At 37.8% G+C, this 18,544-nt stretch overlaps 1 protein-coding gene across 5 annotated transcripts in view; it reads right to left on the reverse strand.

Annotated features, from left to right (window-relative positions):
- Nucleotides 1-18,544, reverse strand: part of HUWE1 (HECT, UBA and WWE domain containing E3 ubiquitin protein ligase 1) — an 87,110-nt gene that overhangs the window by 56,226 nt on the left and 12,340 nt on the right. For all 5 annotated transcript variants that reach the window (XM_072429806.1, XM_072429807.1, XM_072429804.1 and 2 more), the window contains exons 2-15: nt 9,814-9,941; nt 9,180-9,248; nt 8,532-8,630; nt 8,157-8,363; nt 7,446-7,598; nt 7,288-7,350; nt 6,396-6,473; nt 6,248-6,295; nt 6,100-6,168; nt 5,006-5,105; nt 4,344-4,444; nt 4,078-4,228; nt 990-1,117; nt 61-201 (exon numbers count right to left, since the gene is read on the reverse strand). In XM_072429806.1, coding sequence (XP_072285907.1) covers nt 61-201; nt 990-1,117; nt 4,078-4,228; nt 4,344-4,444; nt 5,006-5,105; nt 6,100-6,168; nt 6,248-6,295; nt 6,396-6,473; nt 7,288-7,350; nt 7,446-7,598; nt 8,157-8,363; nt 8,532-8,630; nt 9,180-9,224 — 1,383 coding nt within the window. In that variant the 5' untranslated portion in view covers nt 9,225-9,248; nt 9,814-9,941. The remainder of the gene's footprint in view (nt 1-60; nt 202-989; nt 1,118-4,077; nt 4,229-4,343; nt 4,445-5,005; nt 5,106-6,099; nt 6,169-6,247; nt 6,296-6,395; nt 6,474-7,287; nt 7,351-7,445; nt 7,599-8,156; nt 8,364-8,531; nt 8,631-9,179; nt 9,249-9,813; nt 9,942-18,544) is intronic.

The following is an 18,544-nucleotide window of genomic DNA, read 5'->3' on the forward strand; positions in this document are numbered from 1 at the left end:
AATAATTTGATTAGACAAAATATGTATATAAATATATATATTTTAAAAATTATCACTTACCTCCAAACGATAAATAAATATAGAAAGCCCACTGTGAGACTGAAAGGCAGCCATATCCAGGTTAGTAATGAGGTCGACAACCCTGACAGCTCGCGTCACAAATGTGATCTGGTCCTGTTCGTCTCCTAGGAACTTTATCACCTGAGCATTAATTTAAAAGATAAAGAACAGACTTCTTAGCAACACACAGCAACTGCTAGAATATTAGTTGCTACCATGGTGACAACAGTAACTAAATCTTAAAATTGGCTCACATGTTAGTTTACATTTCAGTGCAATTTAAAAGACTTAATCCTTCCCATTCCCACTTAAAGTATTCATCTAGACACACAAAAAAAGCTCTTTGAACAAAAGAATGTCAAACAATTGGTGGTGCAGTATGCAGGTAAAAGTTTAGCAACCATCCTGAAGACTAAGACCACCCTGCCCATCACCTCTACTACTATGTTACTGACAATTTGGGAAGCTATAGACTTAACTCTAAATTGGGTGTCCACTTGAGAACAGTTAACCAGAGTTATTCCTAAATATGCTTTATTTAATTTAAGTGATAACATAGTGATCTGTGAAGGTTCTCATTTAACCAGGCCTATATATATCCAGTTGTAGTTAAACACATTCAATTGAACTTGTGCTTGCTATGTTGAAAAACTTTTGCATCAGTTAAACTAATTAAGTTTAAACTTGGAAACTTTAACATTACAAGTCCAGTTGAATGTTTACACTACTAGATAACAGAAGCTTTATAGCAAAGAAATAGAAACTCTTAATCTACAGAACACTAAAACCTTTAGGCTACAGTGCAACTACTTTACCATGAAATCCATACTATATTAAAGATCGGGGGTTTAAATTGCACTGCATATTATGTCCTTACAAATTCTGAAGTATGTTAGTTATTTTCGAGCCATACAAACTCTAAATAATACCTTTAAAAGTGCTTCCATCATGCCACAGGAAACCAGCGCCTCCCCACCAGCATCATAACTGGCAAGATGATACAAAAAGGAAAAAAGAGCTGTGGCGAATTGGTGAGGATATGGCTCCATGGTAGGGTCTGTAAAAGCAAGAAATGTTGCATGAGCCAAATGAATACAGTATAGTTTCTAAAAGTAAACTACCCAAATCTAAAACCCATGTCTACCAACAAACTGGCACATAACTACCACATTGGTAGGCATACAACAATGCAAAATTACCAAACAATGTTACACTGACTGTTTAAAAGAAGTTTTCATACATGGATTGGCCAGGTCACAGGCATAAGAAATATTTGTGCAAGTGACCGAACACTAAAGTTAAATCTGAAGTCTGGACATCACTTGTACATAATATGAAGTCCCTACTTTCTGCTTGGGACTAAAATTAAGGAAGGCAAGGTGTCCCTATGCTCTATCTCAGTAGTCCCCAACCTTTTGCAGCTCGCGGACCACTGAATCTTCAGACTAGTCTTGTGTCACTCAAAGGAGAAGAATCTTCCCCGAGTGACGTCATGCAGCAACCAGCCCACTCTTGCATCGCTAGTCTGAGCCTGCTGTGATGGGAGAGTGGGCGGGTTTGTGACCAGAGACACAACCCGCCGATGCCCTGAGCCTGCAATCCGCACAGGAGTCATGGTCCACAGCTCTGACTGGTGTGCGCACCCCCCCCCCCCCTCTCAAGTGGGGTCCTTCTCCTGACCTCGCTGGGGGGTGCACCGGCTAGAGCCACAGACTACCACTGTTCTCCGTACTTTTGCGGCCCACCTGTCAAACAGCAGAGAGTTGGGGACACCTGATTTATCGGAGAAAGACTTCTTTATGGACAATGATTATACAAACAATGAAGATCAATGAAGGTATGACAACTGGATAAAAAAACTTTTGAAGCTATTTCATCGCCACAAGGGCTAAAAGAATTTAACAAAAGAATTGACAATCAAATGAAGGACCTCCTAAATCCCCATCGAGGCAGCCCCAAGTTTTCCTAGTAACCCTTTATTGTACAGCACCTTCTATAATATTGGAAAAAAAGAATATACGGTGGATTTTTTTAGGTCAATATCAACATTATAAAAATAACAAAATGTTATTAATATTTACATTAAAAGGCTCATTTCCAATACATAAAAACCATTATTACACACAATCTCTCCTTTCAGAGCGTCCCTGTAAGGGATACATTTTGGGTTAATTCTCTACGCGTTTCGTGGAAATATCCACTTCCTCATGAGAGAGAATCTGATGCTTGTGTTCTAACTCTGTTAGAATCAGTAGTGGGGAACAGACTGGTAGTCATGGTAGTGAAGCTGTTTTGTTCTGGATGCAGGGGAGATGTGTAAAGTGTGGCTCAGCTGTGAGATTTCAGTACGGTATTATTGTTTGCTTCAAGTTCCATCTAAAATTGACTAACAGAAATAACATTAAAACTGAAGGACGTCAAAATTGTTTAACAACTAGATGTGATTTAAAATTGATACCAGAGCAAAACATAACAGCTTCACTGCCATGACTACCGATCTGTTCCCCACCACTGATTCTAACAGAGAGTGTTGCTAAAAACACAAGCATCAGATTCTCTCTCCTCTCTCCTGAGGAAGTGGATAATTCCGTGAAAAGCGTAGAGAATTAACCCAGAATGTATCCCTCAAAGGGACACTCTGAAAGGAGAGAATATTGTGTGTAAAACTAGTTTTTATGTGGTTTTATGTATTTGAAATGAGCCTTTTAATGAAAGAATTACTAAAATTTTGGTATTTTTATAATACCTTATTTCCCGGCGTATAGGGTGACTGGGCTTATAAGACGACCCCCAACTGATTGGTTAGAGTGGTGTGCCAATTAATTGGCAGACCACTCTAACCAATCAGTTGGGGGTCGTGTTATACGCCCAGTATTGTACTGTTCCTTCTGCCTGTCAGATCTCACTATTGTGGGAGAACCGAGAGGCAGAAGGAACAGTACAGTACTGGTAATTGGAGGAGGGATACAGGAGGCGGTAACAGCCTACACTGCCCCTCACGCACTCCACACTCCTCCACAATCCAGGCTCACGTTCTCCTCTGTGTGCAGCTTGCTTCCCCTTGCTTCATACTCCCCGCACAGAGCGGGGACTCGGCTGCGCCGGACGTATGAAGCAAGCTGCAGGTAAGTACCCAGCGTATAAGACGACCCCCGACTTTGGCACAGTTTTTTCGGGGTTAAAAAGTCGTCTTATACGCCGGAAAATACGGTATATGTGGTTGATATTGGCCTAAAAAATCCCACTACAAAAATTGGTGTTCTTCACCGTACATTACTTTTTTTCTGGGTTCAATAAGGGATGTGGCCTATGTGATATATATAACATATGTATAGGTGGAAATCTTCTTCTTTGTACCTTCTATATTATTCCCAATAATATAAAACAAATAATCACAAAAGCAAGATTGCAGGGCAGAATCCTTTAGAAAAAAGAGAAAACTAAATTTTTCAGGACCTAAAAAAAATAAAATATATATTTATTTCTAAGGAATGACAATTTAAGGAGGACCTATATTGAGAGTCTGCAAACTGCTGTTGCTGAATGCATTCTAAAACATACCAATTGCCTTGATGTAGAAATGATCTTTTGCTTTAAAAGTTTCAGTCGTACACCTGAAGCAAAACATGCAGAGACCCGTACTACATACTGATTCTAGTTTGGATCAAGAAGATAAATGCAGAAAACCCAAACACCAATCAGGCAAGTTGTATATATAACAACCAGGTCAGAAAAAGCATTTCACAATCTCTCTATATAGGTCCCATTTAAGGATTTTATTTCAACTGTAACCCCTTTGTAGAAGAATAAATACCTCTCTGGAATGATGAAGCACTGAATCAACCTACATTACAGAAACTTGCCAGAAAAGTATCCTTTTTTAATTTTTTAATCTACTCTTTATGTAAATGTAAAATTTTTTCATATAAAAGTAAAGCTCAAAAGGTAAGTCTGCCAACAAATAGCATATTCAGCTTTCTCCAACACCAAAATGAAAAATCAAGTATAAAAATTCACCTATCATAGCTTGAATGCAGTTTCGGACTAGAACAGGCAGGAAGCCATGGTAAGAGGCAGTACCCGTGCAATCTATGATGCTGCTTAATTTCGGTGTTCTTTCCAGGTGTACTATAGAGGTCAATGTTCTTAGAGATGCAGCTTTTATATCCTACAAAAGAAACCACTTTGAAAGCCATGTTCTCCAATGGAAGAGGCACAAACTTTTGGTAACATTATAGATACATCTAACACAACAAAACAGAAGCTATAAAATAATATCCTACCATTAGCTGCTTGTCTGTTATTTGTAGCACATCCACTAATTCCTCTATTAACCCATTGTAAAGAATACTGTTTGCCGATTCTTGCAATGCATTGGAGTAAACTGCAATGGGGGAAAAAAAATACAAATGACCTATACTCAGAAGAATATTTAGCAACATACATCAAGAGCTTCAGACATAATTAAAGGAGTAGTGAGCAGATATGCTTTAACCACCTGGGCGGTTACCCCGAGCCTGGTTCGGGGTAAGAAAACTTGCTGAAAGCGTTTACCCCGAACCAGGTTCGGGGGTGGCTAAAAATAGAAACAAGCATTACAGTGCAATCGGATTGTCATACAACATTGTATTGTACCATTCTACTAGATTGTAAGCTCTTCGGGGCAGGGTCCTCTCCTCCTGTATCACTGTCTGTATTAGTCTGTCATTTGCAACCCCTATTTAATGTACAGCGCTGTACACACGGCAGATTTTCGCCCGATAATTGGCCGATACCGATTATCGGGCGAGAAAAATTTGCCGTGTGTACGCAGCTTAACTGAAGGCAGAATGTTTTCAAAGAGCCAAAAATTCAGATTCTAAAGATATAGCACACACAATGGATAATTCCTGATAAAGATAACAATAGGACCTCTGCATAGATTGAAAGAGCAAATGATACATACCTAGTATAGAAATAGCATGCAGTCTTGCCTGAACTGCTTGTAGTCTCCTTTTGTGATTAGAAAAACCGTGTGCAAGTCGTATGTGGGTGAATAAAAGCATCTATACAGAAAAAAAAAAAGATTAAAGGCAAAAAAGCCTATTCATTATCAAAATATTACGTGCCAAACAGCTTAAACAAAGATAGCGCCTGTTTAATAACCACAGACATTACATACTGTACCCAATAAATGCAACTTGTAGAGATTTAAAACCAGCCACTAAAATCTATCTCCTTCTTTCATAACCCTCTAGTATCATCCTATCGAGTGTTATTAACATCATTTTAACCTGTCACTTAATCAAGAAAGTATGTATACCGTTTTGGTAATTAGAACAAAAACGCATTCATATTTGGGACCTCACCTTTTTCTACATTATTTATTATCCATATTAAACCTTTTTAGCTATCTTCTACCCACACCATCATACCAATGAATACTCAGATTTATTCAAGTAACCAATAGTGCTGAAATATATAATTCGCCCAGTCTCTTAAGCAAGTATATGGTCATATATTACATTACCTTCTTTTAAAATCCTCTATTTTTCATTCATATGCGTATTTTGGCCTTCCTTATTATCCCCTTACCCTTAAGTATGATCATTGATGGTGCTCTGGCGTGGATATTCCCCTGGTACCCCTTACTTTGTACTCTGTGTCCTTGTTGTATATATCACCTATTTCTATCAAACTGATACTTTTTTTTTTTTGATAGTGTATGAAATGTTTTAATGAGTTCTGACTCTCTATATTTATACTATTCTATTTTCTTGTATTTGTCAGCTTTTGTTATTTTCCCCTGAAGAAGCCTTACTGGCAAAAAGCTTTGGCACACGAGACCCACAAAATCACAAGTTGCTTTTTATGTCTACAACTAATTTTTTTATCAGGAAGACTACATTAAGTGCTAGGTGCTAACGTTCTTACCTAGAGAATTTACACATAGGAAAAATTGCTGAAAGTCAATCATTTCATTGCCACAAAAAAAAAAAAAAGGAGACAATTTTTAGTCATACACTACTCAATCACTAAGAAAATAAATTGTCACTATACCTGTTTATCCTTGGGAATGTTGTGCAATTTAGTGAGAGATTCCATGATCTCTGAGGGACTTTCAGAAATCTAAAAAGCAAAACCACCTATTAGTACCATTTTGGCAGAAACCTGGATAGAAGTAAGCTAGTTTGCTTAGCTTTGTTACCTTATCAAGCTCCTCTATGTGGATATAGTGTAGTGTGTTACTGGACATCTGAAACAAAACGTAGCATTATTCATCTGCATTCTTTATTTCTTTATCTGCCAAACTAGCGATAAAAGTGAACAAAACCTGCAAATCAATCAAGGCTCACCTTTTTTTCAACTTTTACCTCAGACCCAGGTTCTGAATAAAATTCAAAATGTAGAGTGGTGGCACTGGGAGGATATTTCTGTAGAAATATGACAAAATGTTAATAAAAATAGCACATGAGCAGGCTTAAAATTTTTAGTATTCACTTTATAGGCATCACTTCAGAACTTTTTTTTTGTCAGGTAAAACTGCAACACGGTATAAACCAGTGTTGGTCTTCAAATGGATCTCTGCGTTTGCTAGGTCAGCCTTTATATATCATGCCTATGTTTTAAATTAAGCTCCAATAGACCCAGCTGAAGTTCTAACATTTTGAGTTTAATTTCAGGACTTCATGTTTGATGTAGCTGGACTATTTTAAACTATAGCAGAAGAGTTAACATATTTTTGAGCATAACTGCAGCCTTTCAGACAAATTTGTAACATGGAAATCTTTACACTATACAAACTACTGCCACTAATATAAAAATAAAGAAATGTAAAGCTAGTCTACAAATTTAGACTACCTAAAAATAAAAAACAAAACACTATTCATCTGTTTAGCAAAGCAGAAGTTATTACATCAGTTCACCATTAAATTTATAGAATAAGGTAAGGCTAGCAACAACATTGCTATATTTAGGCAGGAGCACCTTAAAAATGAGACAATGTGGCATTTTTGGATTATTCACAGTTTGTTGGACATAATATTGGACAATGCATACAGTATAAACCTAAAAGTTATGCTCATGTCATTTGAATGTCAAATGAGGTACTAAATGGTTTGGAGATCAACAAAAGACAGTTATGTGTTTCTCTCTGCACAGTCCCCCCCATCCCAATCATTTCGACATTACAAGCTGGTTTATTCATTTTAAGTAAACACACTCCTGCTTTTGCATAATTGATCTTACCGACATCTGCATGTCTTTGCAACATTCTGCAAGACCAAAGCCATTCTCCTTTCCTCCCCAGCTCTAAAAACAAAATGAAGAATAAATTGTAAAAATCAACTTTATTCTGTATTCTATGTAAACAGAAGCTATGTGAACATATGTTACAAGGAACGTACCTCAGCTAGATGCTGCAGTCGAGATAACAACGGCGTTCTCTTCTCCGAGGCCAAGCGTGTGATATAATTAGATCTTTTACTGAAGACATAAAGAAGGTTTAGCACAGCTAGTACCACTTGCATGTCAGAAGAGGCGAGCAGTGTTGTTAAGTGCTGAAAGAAAAAAAAATAAAGTCATGTCAGAATAAATATACACTTTTTTTTCTTTCCTAGTCAGTATAAATTAGTAAATTCACTATGGGAAACAGATCAAGTAAATAAAAATGAAGAATTTGGCTGCTAATTGTACATCCTCCTATTTAACAAAGGATTTATGAAATTCTGTATGTGCCTTTTGTACCTGAAATCTTAAAAAAAAAAAAAAGATCTTCAAATGAAACTGAGCTATTAAGAAATAATTTAAAACCCAAAATCAAAAAATGATTAGAGGCAAGTTTAGTATTATTGCAACCCAAATGGAGATTAAGTTTTATAAATTAAGCTGTTAGAAAGAAATTCTTTGCTCTTAATATGCTCTGTTCTTTGGTTTATTTCAGGCTTAAATTATAAGAAACATTACACACTTACACAATTAGATTTAAACTGAAAATATTTGTAAAATGAAAAAAAAAAAAAAAAAAAAAAAAAAAAACGACAACATGTTAAACTGCATATTATGCATTAACCTTTTTACTGACTTTTGGGGAAGCCCAAAGAACAAAGACAACATACCTCAATGGAGCTATAGAGATGCCGAGAGAAACTGTATTCAATAAGCAGGGCAGTGAAGTTGAGGACTGCCAGCAGAAGTGCTTTAAGCTGCTCCTTCTCAGGTCGGTCACAAACCAGCATCCAAGACATATTCTCCACTGTCTGCCCAGCATCCGCTAGGATCCCATCAAAGCGATCCAATAAGTCCACCCAATGATACAGTTCACACTACAAATAAACAGAAGAGAATACATTTGCAAATAACTCTCTGTATTCTTACAAGTACAGTACTTTAAGGCAAACAAGTGACACAATATAAGCAGCACCTTTAAAAAAAAAAAAAAAAAAAAAGTATTACCATCCCCACCTAAAACTGTACACAAATTTATAGCATACCTTTCCAATATTCCATGTTTTGATCTGCTGTAGCTGGAGCAGAAGTTGCTCATCAGTGCAAACTTTTAGCTTGTCAATCAGAGTCCTGCAATCAGCAGGCTGTGGAGAAAAGATACAAGAAAGATATTCTTCAGTAAAAAACAGTAGTGCTGCTAACAATAAAGGATCTCCATGTAATAGCCGCCATGTAAGCATCCAACCTCCTCTACTTACTGCAGCAACACCCCCAGCAAATTGGTGTAAAAATACCTTTAAGCTTTCAGTTGATAGCTTTAATTTATTCAGCCTCTATTATGGTATCGAGGCATATGTTTTGGGCTCAAAATATCAGATATGAAAAAGAATTCTCATTTCAACACAAACATGCAGAATGTCAAAAGCAGTGTTTCTTCAACTAAGGGTCGGAACCCAAGCAAGGTCCTAAACTTTGTGATGAATTGCCACATGGCTGTGTAGTAAAGTAAGTAGCCTAGGTTTTCAAGTTTGTTAACCTACTGGCACTAAAAAGCCTAAAAACACCTGGTTAAAAGAAGGGCAATATCAGGAGGCTGTGGGGCATCTAAAGGGAACAACCAAAGTCGCAATTATTAGGAAAACCTACTGAAGTGTTCTGTGTTTTTCTAATAAAATAGAAGTACTCTCACTCACCGCCTCTGTTGGCGTCTTCTTCAGCTTAGTCCTGTCTACCTTCATTTTTATATTTTTTTATTCCTTCAGCTGCAAGAAAGTGACAAAAAAAGTTTGGAATTTTTTAAGTTAACTAGAACAGTCAATAAACACAAAATACTAACATAAAAATAAACTTAGAAAAACACAAAATCTGTAATGAACTACACATAAGCAGTTCACGTAATGTTCAAGTAACATACAGGGGCAAACTAAATTGTTTTTTTTTTCCTCAGTTACACATTTCTAGCCAAAAGGAGCAGGAAGCAAAACATTTCTGTGCATTCTTAGCTTTAATTGATAGGCTTCCTTATTTTTGCCACTAAAATTTAGGTTTTACACAGATTTTTCTTTGGTTCACCAAGCATCAGGTTTCCTTTCTTGTCTGTGAAAGACAAATGTGTGACTTTGTACACCAAAGTAGACAACAAAAGATGATGCTTGCAGGTATACAAGAAGGAGGAGCACATGTGCCCTATTAAAGATTCTGAGAATACGTTTTGCATTTTATTCTGTTTATGCATATGGATAAACAATTGTTGATCATAATCCTAGGTATTAAAAAGGAATCTATAACACGGTAAAGCAATCAGTGTTAATCCCACATCAGACTTACTTTTAGCTGGATCCAGCAGGACACGAAAAAAAAGACTGCATTGAAAGACTGCGGCAAGGCTGCAAGTGTCGTCCAAAAAATACAAGGAACAAGGGATTCAACAAGAGTATGCACTCAGGATGCAACAACTGAAAGAAAATTGGAAAGAAAATTAAATGATTTATTTTGCACTATTCATAAGAAAAAAAAAACAAACTGCTTTATATATTTCATATAGTGGTACCAGGATCAAAAAACAACCTATTTGTAAAAAAAAAAATTGGGGCCTTCTGAGTCATTACAGTATTTGCGTACTGTTATTCCAAAGCTTACTAACAAAAAAGTAATTTTCATCGTTTTCATTTTCTGGACCCCTTCGTGGCAGATATATTACATTTCAAAACAGTAACTTGGGGATGGTTGTTTGTTCCTCTCCTTACACACAATCCTAGTGATCATGCTCTCCACTACATGACATCAGAGGGCACTTAATTTAAACAGCTAAACTAATACTGAGCACAGCAAATGTAATATGCATGTACACAATTTACAGTGGATACCAAACAGAATAGGAAGAAGTCTGCACCACTGCAGCTTTACAAATCCAGTGGAGGACAGTGGGGGGAGCAGAAAAAAAACTTGCAGCACAGGAAAATAAAAAAGGCACCCTCAATAGTTCCAAATATTACACCCTAAAGAACATAAAAATCATTAAAAAACCTATGAATCACCAATATGAATCTGTTCTAAGAGATAAATGTTATAAAAATTAAAAGACAGAATAAATCTGTGTAGCTCTAACTGCACATTCTGTCATTTGAGTAACCTAACAGCAGGAAAACCTATTATCAGCTTAGACTGAAATATTAGCTGATAAAACAAGAGATAGCAGCAATATATATACACAAGGATTTGGACAAGTAATTGCACAATTAGCAAGCATACATAAAATTGAGATCTTTGCATTTTCTCACCTTCCTAAAATCAGAGAGTATTTTTATGGCAGATCATAAAACAAACACGGGAAACTTCAGTAGAGTTTCAGCAGGTACATTTCCCAGTTATTTATAGCCGGATATTACTGATAACTTAATAAAGTCAGCTTCCTCAAATAGCGAGCACGCCATGTCACAAACACAACTTGGAAACTCACACAACTTCTGGTAAATCAGACAATTACAGCTGAATAATTCCAGCCATATCTACAGTTAGGTCCATAAATATTTGGACAGATAATCTAATTTTGGTTCTGTACATTACCACAATTAATTTTAATGAAACAACTCAGATGCAGCTGAACTGCAGATTTTCAGCTTTAATTCAGTGGGTTGAACAAAAATATTGCATAAACATGTGAGGAACTAAAGCCTATTTTTTTTTTAACAAAATCACTATTTCAGGGGCTTAAAAGTAATTTGACAATTGACTGAAAGGCTATTTCATGGGCTGGTGTGGGCAATTCCTTTGTTATGTCATTATCAATTAGGCAGATAAAAGGCCTGGAGTTGATTTTGGGGGGGGGTTTAAGTATAAGATTTTGTAAGTATAAGATGCTTGTAAGTATAAGATTTTGCTGTGGACAGACAACATGCAGGTGAAACAAGCCATCCTAAGCTGCAAATACAGAAAAAAACCAAGAACAACACTCTCCAGGAAGTAGGTGTATCGATATCCAAGTCTACCATAAAGGGAAGACTGCATGAAAGTAAATACAGAGGGTGCACTGCAAGGTGTGAGCCACTCATAAGCCTCAAGAATAGAAAGGCTAGATTGGACTTTGCTAAAAAAAAAAAAAAAACACATCTAAAAAACCTAGCACAGTTCTGGAAAAACATTCTTTGGACAGATGAAACCAAGATCAACCTTTACCAGAATGATGGCAAGAAAAAAGTATGGAGAAGGCATGAAATGGCTTGGGCATACATGGCTGCCATGGCACTGGGACACTAGTGTTTATCCATGTAGTGACACTGGACAGAAGCAGCCGAATTAATTCTGAGGTGTTCAGAGACATACTGTCTGCTCAAATCCAGCTAAATGCAGTCACATTGATTGGGAGGCGTTTCATAATACAGATAGACAATGACCCAAAACATACAGCCAAAGCAACCCAGGAGTTTATTAAAGCAAAGAAGCGGAATATTCTTGAATGGCCAAGTCAGTCACCTGATCTGAACCCAATTAAGCATGAATTTCACTAAACTTTGGACAGAAAGGCACACAACTGAAAGCCGCTGCAGTAAAGGCCTGGCAGAGCATTAAAAAGGAGGAAACCCAGCATCTGGTGATGTCCATGAGTTCAAGACTACAGGCTGTCATTGCCAGCAAAGGGTTTTCACCAAGTATTAGAAATGAACATTTTATTTTCAGCTTTTTAATTTGTCCAATTACTCTTGAGCCCCTGAAACTAAATGATTGTGTAAAAAAAAAAAAAAAAAAAAAAAGGCTTTAGTTCCTCACATTTGTATGCAAACTTTTTGTTCAACCCACTGAATTAAAGCTGAAAGTCTGCAGTTCAACTGCATCCAAGTTGTTTCATTTAAAATAATTGTGGTAATATACAGAACAAAAAATTAGAAAAAAGTTGCCTCTGTCCAAATATATTAATGGACCTAACTGTATGTACAATGCATTTTCTCCGTTTCTATGGTTTGTGTGGCTTCAGGCTTGGTTTACAAACCTAACATACAAAACCACTGGACTGTACATCATGGAGAAGAGAGAGTACTAGGTAATAGAATGGGAAAAAAAGGCTGAAAACTACTGTATGTTTCCTGTTTTAGCTATTTTTGTTTTCTAGTCACACACTAAGACCACACCAATAATGAAGTTCAATGGGTTTACATCAGGGGATAGCCCACGAAATATAATCCATCACATTAAAAACACAAGTCGGCCAAAAATATACTCAGTGACAAGCGAAATGATATCTGGCTACAATAGCTACATGTCCAGGGTGAGATTTTTAAAGCAGCAAATGAACAGTCGGTTCCTTGAAGGCGATGTAAAGCAGGAAAAATGGGCAATCGTAAGAATGTGAGCAACTAAGAAGGGCAAAGAGCAAAGGTCACAGCACCTCCAAAACTGCAGGTCTTGTGGGGAGGTTCTAATATGCAATGGTTAGTAGCTAAAAATAAATAAATAAATAAAAACCAAGTAAGGAAAGGCAGAAGAAAAAACTGAACCAGCAAGAGGGTAAAGCTACATACACACTTCCAATTATTATCGTTGGAAAACGAACGACGAACGTTCATGCACGATATATATGAACGATCGTATAGCACCGATCCTGCACATAGAGTTAACGACACGATCGTTCGTAGATATTGTACACACAATAGATACGATCGTTTGAGCGATAGAGGAACTATGTGCACGACAGGAAAGTGAACGGACGTTCGTTCATCACGCATGCTCAGACCATGGACGATCAATGAACGACCGTACACACGAACGATGTTCAACGATCGTCGCCCAATCTGATCCGTCGGTCCGGTCGTTCGTTTCCAGCGACTTTCCTCGTTCGTCGGCGTCGTTGGTTACTTTTTTACGAACGATTTTTTGCCCAATCGATCGTTCGTCGTTCGATTGGAACGATAAAAATTGGAAGTGTGTACGCACCTTAATGGGTGCCCATGGCCTATTGGTGCATGGGAGCAAAGCTTGACAACCAGATGCAATATTGAGAAAAGGAATGCTGGCAAGGGCAGTGTAAGGCTACGTACACACGTGCAATGATTGTCGTTGCAAAACGAACAACTGACGACCGATCGATTAGGCACGATTATTTTGAAGAATCATATAGTGCACAGTTGTGTACATGCTGTAACCATACGATCGTTCAAATATAATCAATAATGTACACACACTAGATACAATCGTTTGAACGATGCAGGAAGTGATGTGTAGTAGAGAAAGTGTACTGCAGATACATCCACGATCACTGAACGACCTTACACACAACAGATTGCAAACCATCGTCGCCCAATCGGATCTGCCGGGGCGGTCGCTCATTTCCAGCAACTTTCCTCGTTCATCGGCGCTGTTGTGCACTTTTTTTTTTTTTTTTTAAGATTTTATCCAAGGTTATTGGACGATCAGTCGTCAATCGTTCGTTTTCAACGACAAATATTGCACGTGTGTACTTAGCCTAACTTAAAAGCACCTGCTGCTAATATCTTGGTGCCAAGTACCAAAAAGACACCTTCAGTGTCCAATGCTACGCAACTGGTTTGCAAGTTTTGGTTTTACTAGTTTTAAAAGGTGCAAAAGCCAAGGGGATCACAACCAAGATATCTGGAGGTATCCGAAAAAAGTTACCTAATTAGGGCACCTCAGGTACTTTTGTACTGCTGCACAATACAAAATTATAAACATTATAAAAACCGTGCAAAGGTTGATTAGTAGGCAGAAAACTTTCAGTTGAGATCAATAAAAAACCACAGAACCTTAAAGAGGAACTTTAAGTCCCGCTTTGAAAGTTCCACAACGTAGTTGTTATTATGGGTTCCTTCAAAGCCAACATTTTTGCTCAATCGCCAAAAGTAACTTTTTCCACCTTTTTAACTTTTTAAACAGATCTGTTCTTGGGCCATCCCAAAAGGGTACCATCTCCGAGATATACTTAGTGCTTAACTCAGAACCAGAAATGCCGTTGTGTATGAAGGAATACATCTTCTAACCTGTGGCTTGCTCAGATGGTTTACATTAAGTTTGCTATCCATGCTATTTGTGTTTATTTTTTGTGTACTTTTATTATTAGCTCAGCATTGGTTGCCAGGGAAACCCCGGCATTACTGGATTCATTTACATGTGCCAGGAACAAATTAAGTTACGTCACCTTGGTCAAGCCAAATAAGATGACAGACAGGCGAGTATTGTGGGTTTAAAGAATGTCTGGACAATGAACACATATCAGTAAAATCTATGCAATACATATACCTTTACTTGGGTTGTGTCTCTTTAAAAATGCTTCAAGCTAAGAAAAATACCTGTTGATCAGGCAAAAATCCAGCAAGCTCCTAACTTCCTGTTTAAACTGGCGGCTGATGCAAACATCCAAAGTAGTGCTGAACACCTTACCTGAGTTCACCTCTGCTGGATTATATTGCAGTTCATGCTGACAAGATGTGTGCATGTATCAGAGATGCATGTTGCATATGACACACACTTTAGGAGACCATGTTATGTTTACTTTGCTCTACACCTAACTGCAGAAAAACATTATCTAACTTTAAATGTTAACATGACTGTAAAAAAAAAAAAAAAAAAAAAAAAGGGAATTTAATATTTAATTCCAGAGAGACAGGCCATAAAACATTACTTGAAGAACTGAAAATGTATGTATACCATAAAATGAACTCTCGATTACTTCTTTTGGACTTTTAAATGATAAAATATTAAAGAGGAAGTAAACTCAAAAACGACCAAAAACAAAAAAATACACTTACCTTCAATCTTGCAGAGCAGTCGATAGGTCCAGAGGTTTCTTCCATCGGGTCCCACGTTGTCCCGGCATCCGTCTTTGGACTAGCGCGCTAGGCGCCATCATCTTCTCTCAGTTCCGATGCCGGTGTGAGATCAGGTGACGTGGATGGGAAAGAAACTGCACATGCGTGAGATTGGCAATTTCTTTCTCTTTTGGTGAAAGTGCTCCATCTGCGCATGCCTGAGCATCTCAAGAGGAGCAGGAGCAGCCAAGAGCATCCTGGGATGCGTGACATAGGTATCCCGGGAGGCTCTTTTCCCTTACATAAGGTACACTTTAAGTGTTATTTATACTTGGCAAGTTTACCAATTACAGAAATTCAGAGCTGTCCTGTGCACACGTACAGCATTATCTAAAGGAACCTAATTAGCCAACCCAGTTCCCATCTTGAACATAACCTGTAGACCCTGTTTTGTATAGAAGAGAAATGTGGGAGCTATGTGATAGTTTAGCAATAGACAACAAAACAGAACTCTATTCAACTCCATTTGGTCCACAAAAATGCAGTGTGTTGTCAGCCCACAACAGGATATTAGGAGCCAAGTAAATTTCTGACACGTCAACAAGTATTGTGGGATCTTTCAAATGATTAAAAACAAAAGAAATGTGCAATGCAGAGGTGTACTGCAAACTATACGATTTTTAAAAACATTTTGTATACTACATTTGAAAAGGTAATTAGCACCGACACCACTCCAAAGAGTGCAGCATTCAGGTCACAATAGGGCTGGATTTAATCTCAAATATAATCACATTTAAAGCCATACTCCCTGCAGATGTAAGGCTAGTTCCTAAATTATTCATACTGCATCATTTTATATACATCAGGTATGCATGAGCTGGCTGGTAGGAAAACACAAATGTGAAGGGATGATTATTATAAGATTAAAATAGTTTTATAAATAACATTTTTTATTAGGCTAGCTCAACAATGTTTCAGCTCCCAGTAGGTACAATGCCCATAACCAGCTACTTTAAGATGGGAAGGGTTCAAAGATCTCTGCATCTGTGTTTCTAGCATGACATACATGCTATAGCTACTACAAAGGGGAATCACTTTCCCTGCAGGAGCTTTTATTTTTTTTTATTGCAAGGACACAGAGGGGAAGAGTGAGACACAATAGGACAATGGAGAAGAAATGGAACTAGCAAACAGACAAAAGATTAAGGTGGGAGCAATGCTGCAGCTTAATAACATTTTACCTTAAAGTTCCACTATACCTCATTCTGGTTTCTACTGTGGGAAGGACAGGCCAAAATTGAGTTTTAAATTACTATTCTACACTAATATGACAAGCCGGGCTGTTGAATACACTTTTGCATATTTTCTTGAGCAGTTTTTTCTTTTTTCCTGCCATGTGTACTACAACCCCATAGAAACATTTTTAAAGTACTAAATGCTATACGACTGCATATTCGCAAAAATAGTTCTCTTAAAGTACACATCTACATGTTCAACATTAGGAAGCAACAAAACAAGCCCTAGTTTAGCTCACACCATGGAGTGGTCCTAGGGCACTAGGCCATTCTGTGGTGTTTACTGCAGAGAGGGATAGGCGATGTCCCTACTGCAATAAACATTCTAATTTACAACCAGCAGTAAAAACTTACTGAGCTGCACATGCAAGTCCAATCAAGATGGGCAGGGTCAACAGCCCGACATGTTTTTTGTGCAACAGCATAGTGATATTTTTTCGATGTGGCTACCAGGACAAGAAAAGGCATAAACAAATGGGGCATTTTCCTACAGGGGAAAGAGATTCAGATCTCAAACATGTGCAGTTAGATCGAGCACTCTTTCTTTTCCTCCCTTTACAGCAATCTACGTCATCCAATCTTGCACCTGTGCAGTGCAAAATCGGATGACGCAGCAAGAAGGCAGCGCCCGGCATTTCCTCTCCGCCATAACGAAGGAGAATTAAAGAGGAGTGATTTTTTTTTTTTTTTTAGTTTAGTTCCGCATTATTTATTCTAATGATTTCGTGATTGTTCATTGCCACTGGAAGCCCAATGGAAATTACTCAGTTTCCCCAGGGGACCCCAGAATCAAGCTTGTAGTGTGAACAGGAGCGTGTATATCATCCTAACATTTTTAAAGAGTTGTAAAGCCCTATTTAATGCAAATAATTACTTACAGTACCAGTTAAATTTAAAAAAAAAAGCCTATTTAAAGCGTAAGTAAACAAAAAAGAAAAACCTCCTGAGGGATAGTCCTGAAATCCTCTGACCCGGTGCCCAGTCCTGAAATCCTCTGTCCCGGCACTTCCCCCTAGGTCACCCGATCTCCCTGCGCATGCGTGACATTGCCATTTTTTCCCCCCTAATAAAGAAAGGGCTCCTTCTGCGCATGCCCAAAATCGACTGCATGTACCATTTACTTTTTTTATTCCAATCCTATTATATCTAATCGAAATATGGACTGCAACACCGTAAGTGGCTTTGATACAAGTGTTAAAAAAAAAAGCCTGCCAGATCAATATTCAATTGACATTCTACCAAAAATATCAAGTCATTCGAGATGATGCTTTTATGTAAATAAAATGAAAACATTGCAGAATGTTTTTAGCTAGCTTTAGCCCACTACCTGTAATGTCCCCTATACTAGCAGATCAGCAAAATTCTACAAACAAATTAGGTAAGAGCCAGTGTCCCACACCACCCAAAATGCAGCAAAGGTTAGTCACTCACCAACATGGACAAGCAAGTTTTTTTTTTTTTAACCCTTTGAGTAATATGTCCAAGATCTACACAATGCTGTGAAAGTGAACCATGTATTTCCATTGCATACTTCAATAATAAAATCATAAACAAAGCCACTTCACAACATACACCTGCACAAGATTACAGTCCCTGCCACTTGGCTGACCTACTTCTAGAACTTGAAAAACTAGCAACCTGACCATTTACCAGGCAGATTATTGCAAACATATTACAAGAGCACTTTTAATGCTGCTATAGCAGAGGCACACCTCCCCATTCACCACCGTCAACAAGGGATAATGGAATTCAGCTTGTAAAAAGGACAATAAATCAGGAGCTCTGGATACAACATTGTGCAGTGCGACAGGAAGCAGCTTTTGTCTTGAGCTGCTTGCTGTGCTCAGACACATCCACCAGCTCCTGTTCTGTACATTTGGTAGCATTTAGAAACACCTCCCTGCAAAGATCAGATTCTGATATAACATGGCAGCAATGCAAATTATGCATAGAAGTAACAGTAAACAGATGCAGCATATTTAAAAACTCCAAGGAAAAAAATAACAG

The sequence above is a fragment of the Pyxicephalus adspersus genome, chromosome Z, assembly GCF_032062135.1.
Source record: "Pyxicephalus adspersus chromosome Z, UCB_Pads_2.0, whole genome shotgun sequence".
Classification (NCBI taxonomy): Eukaryota; Metazoa; Chordata; class Amphibia; order Anura; family Pyxicephalidae; genus Pyxicephalus; species Pyxicephalus adspersus.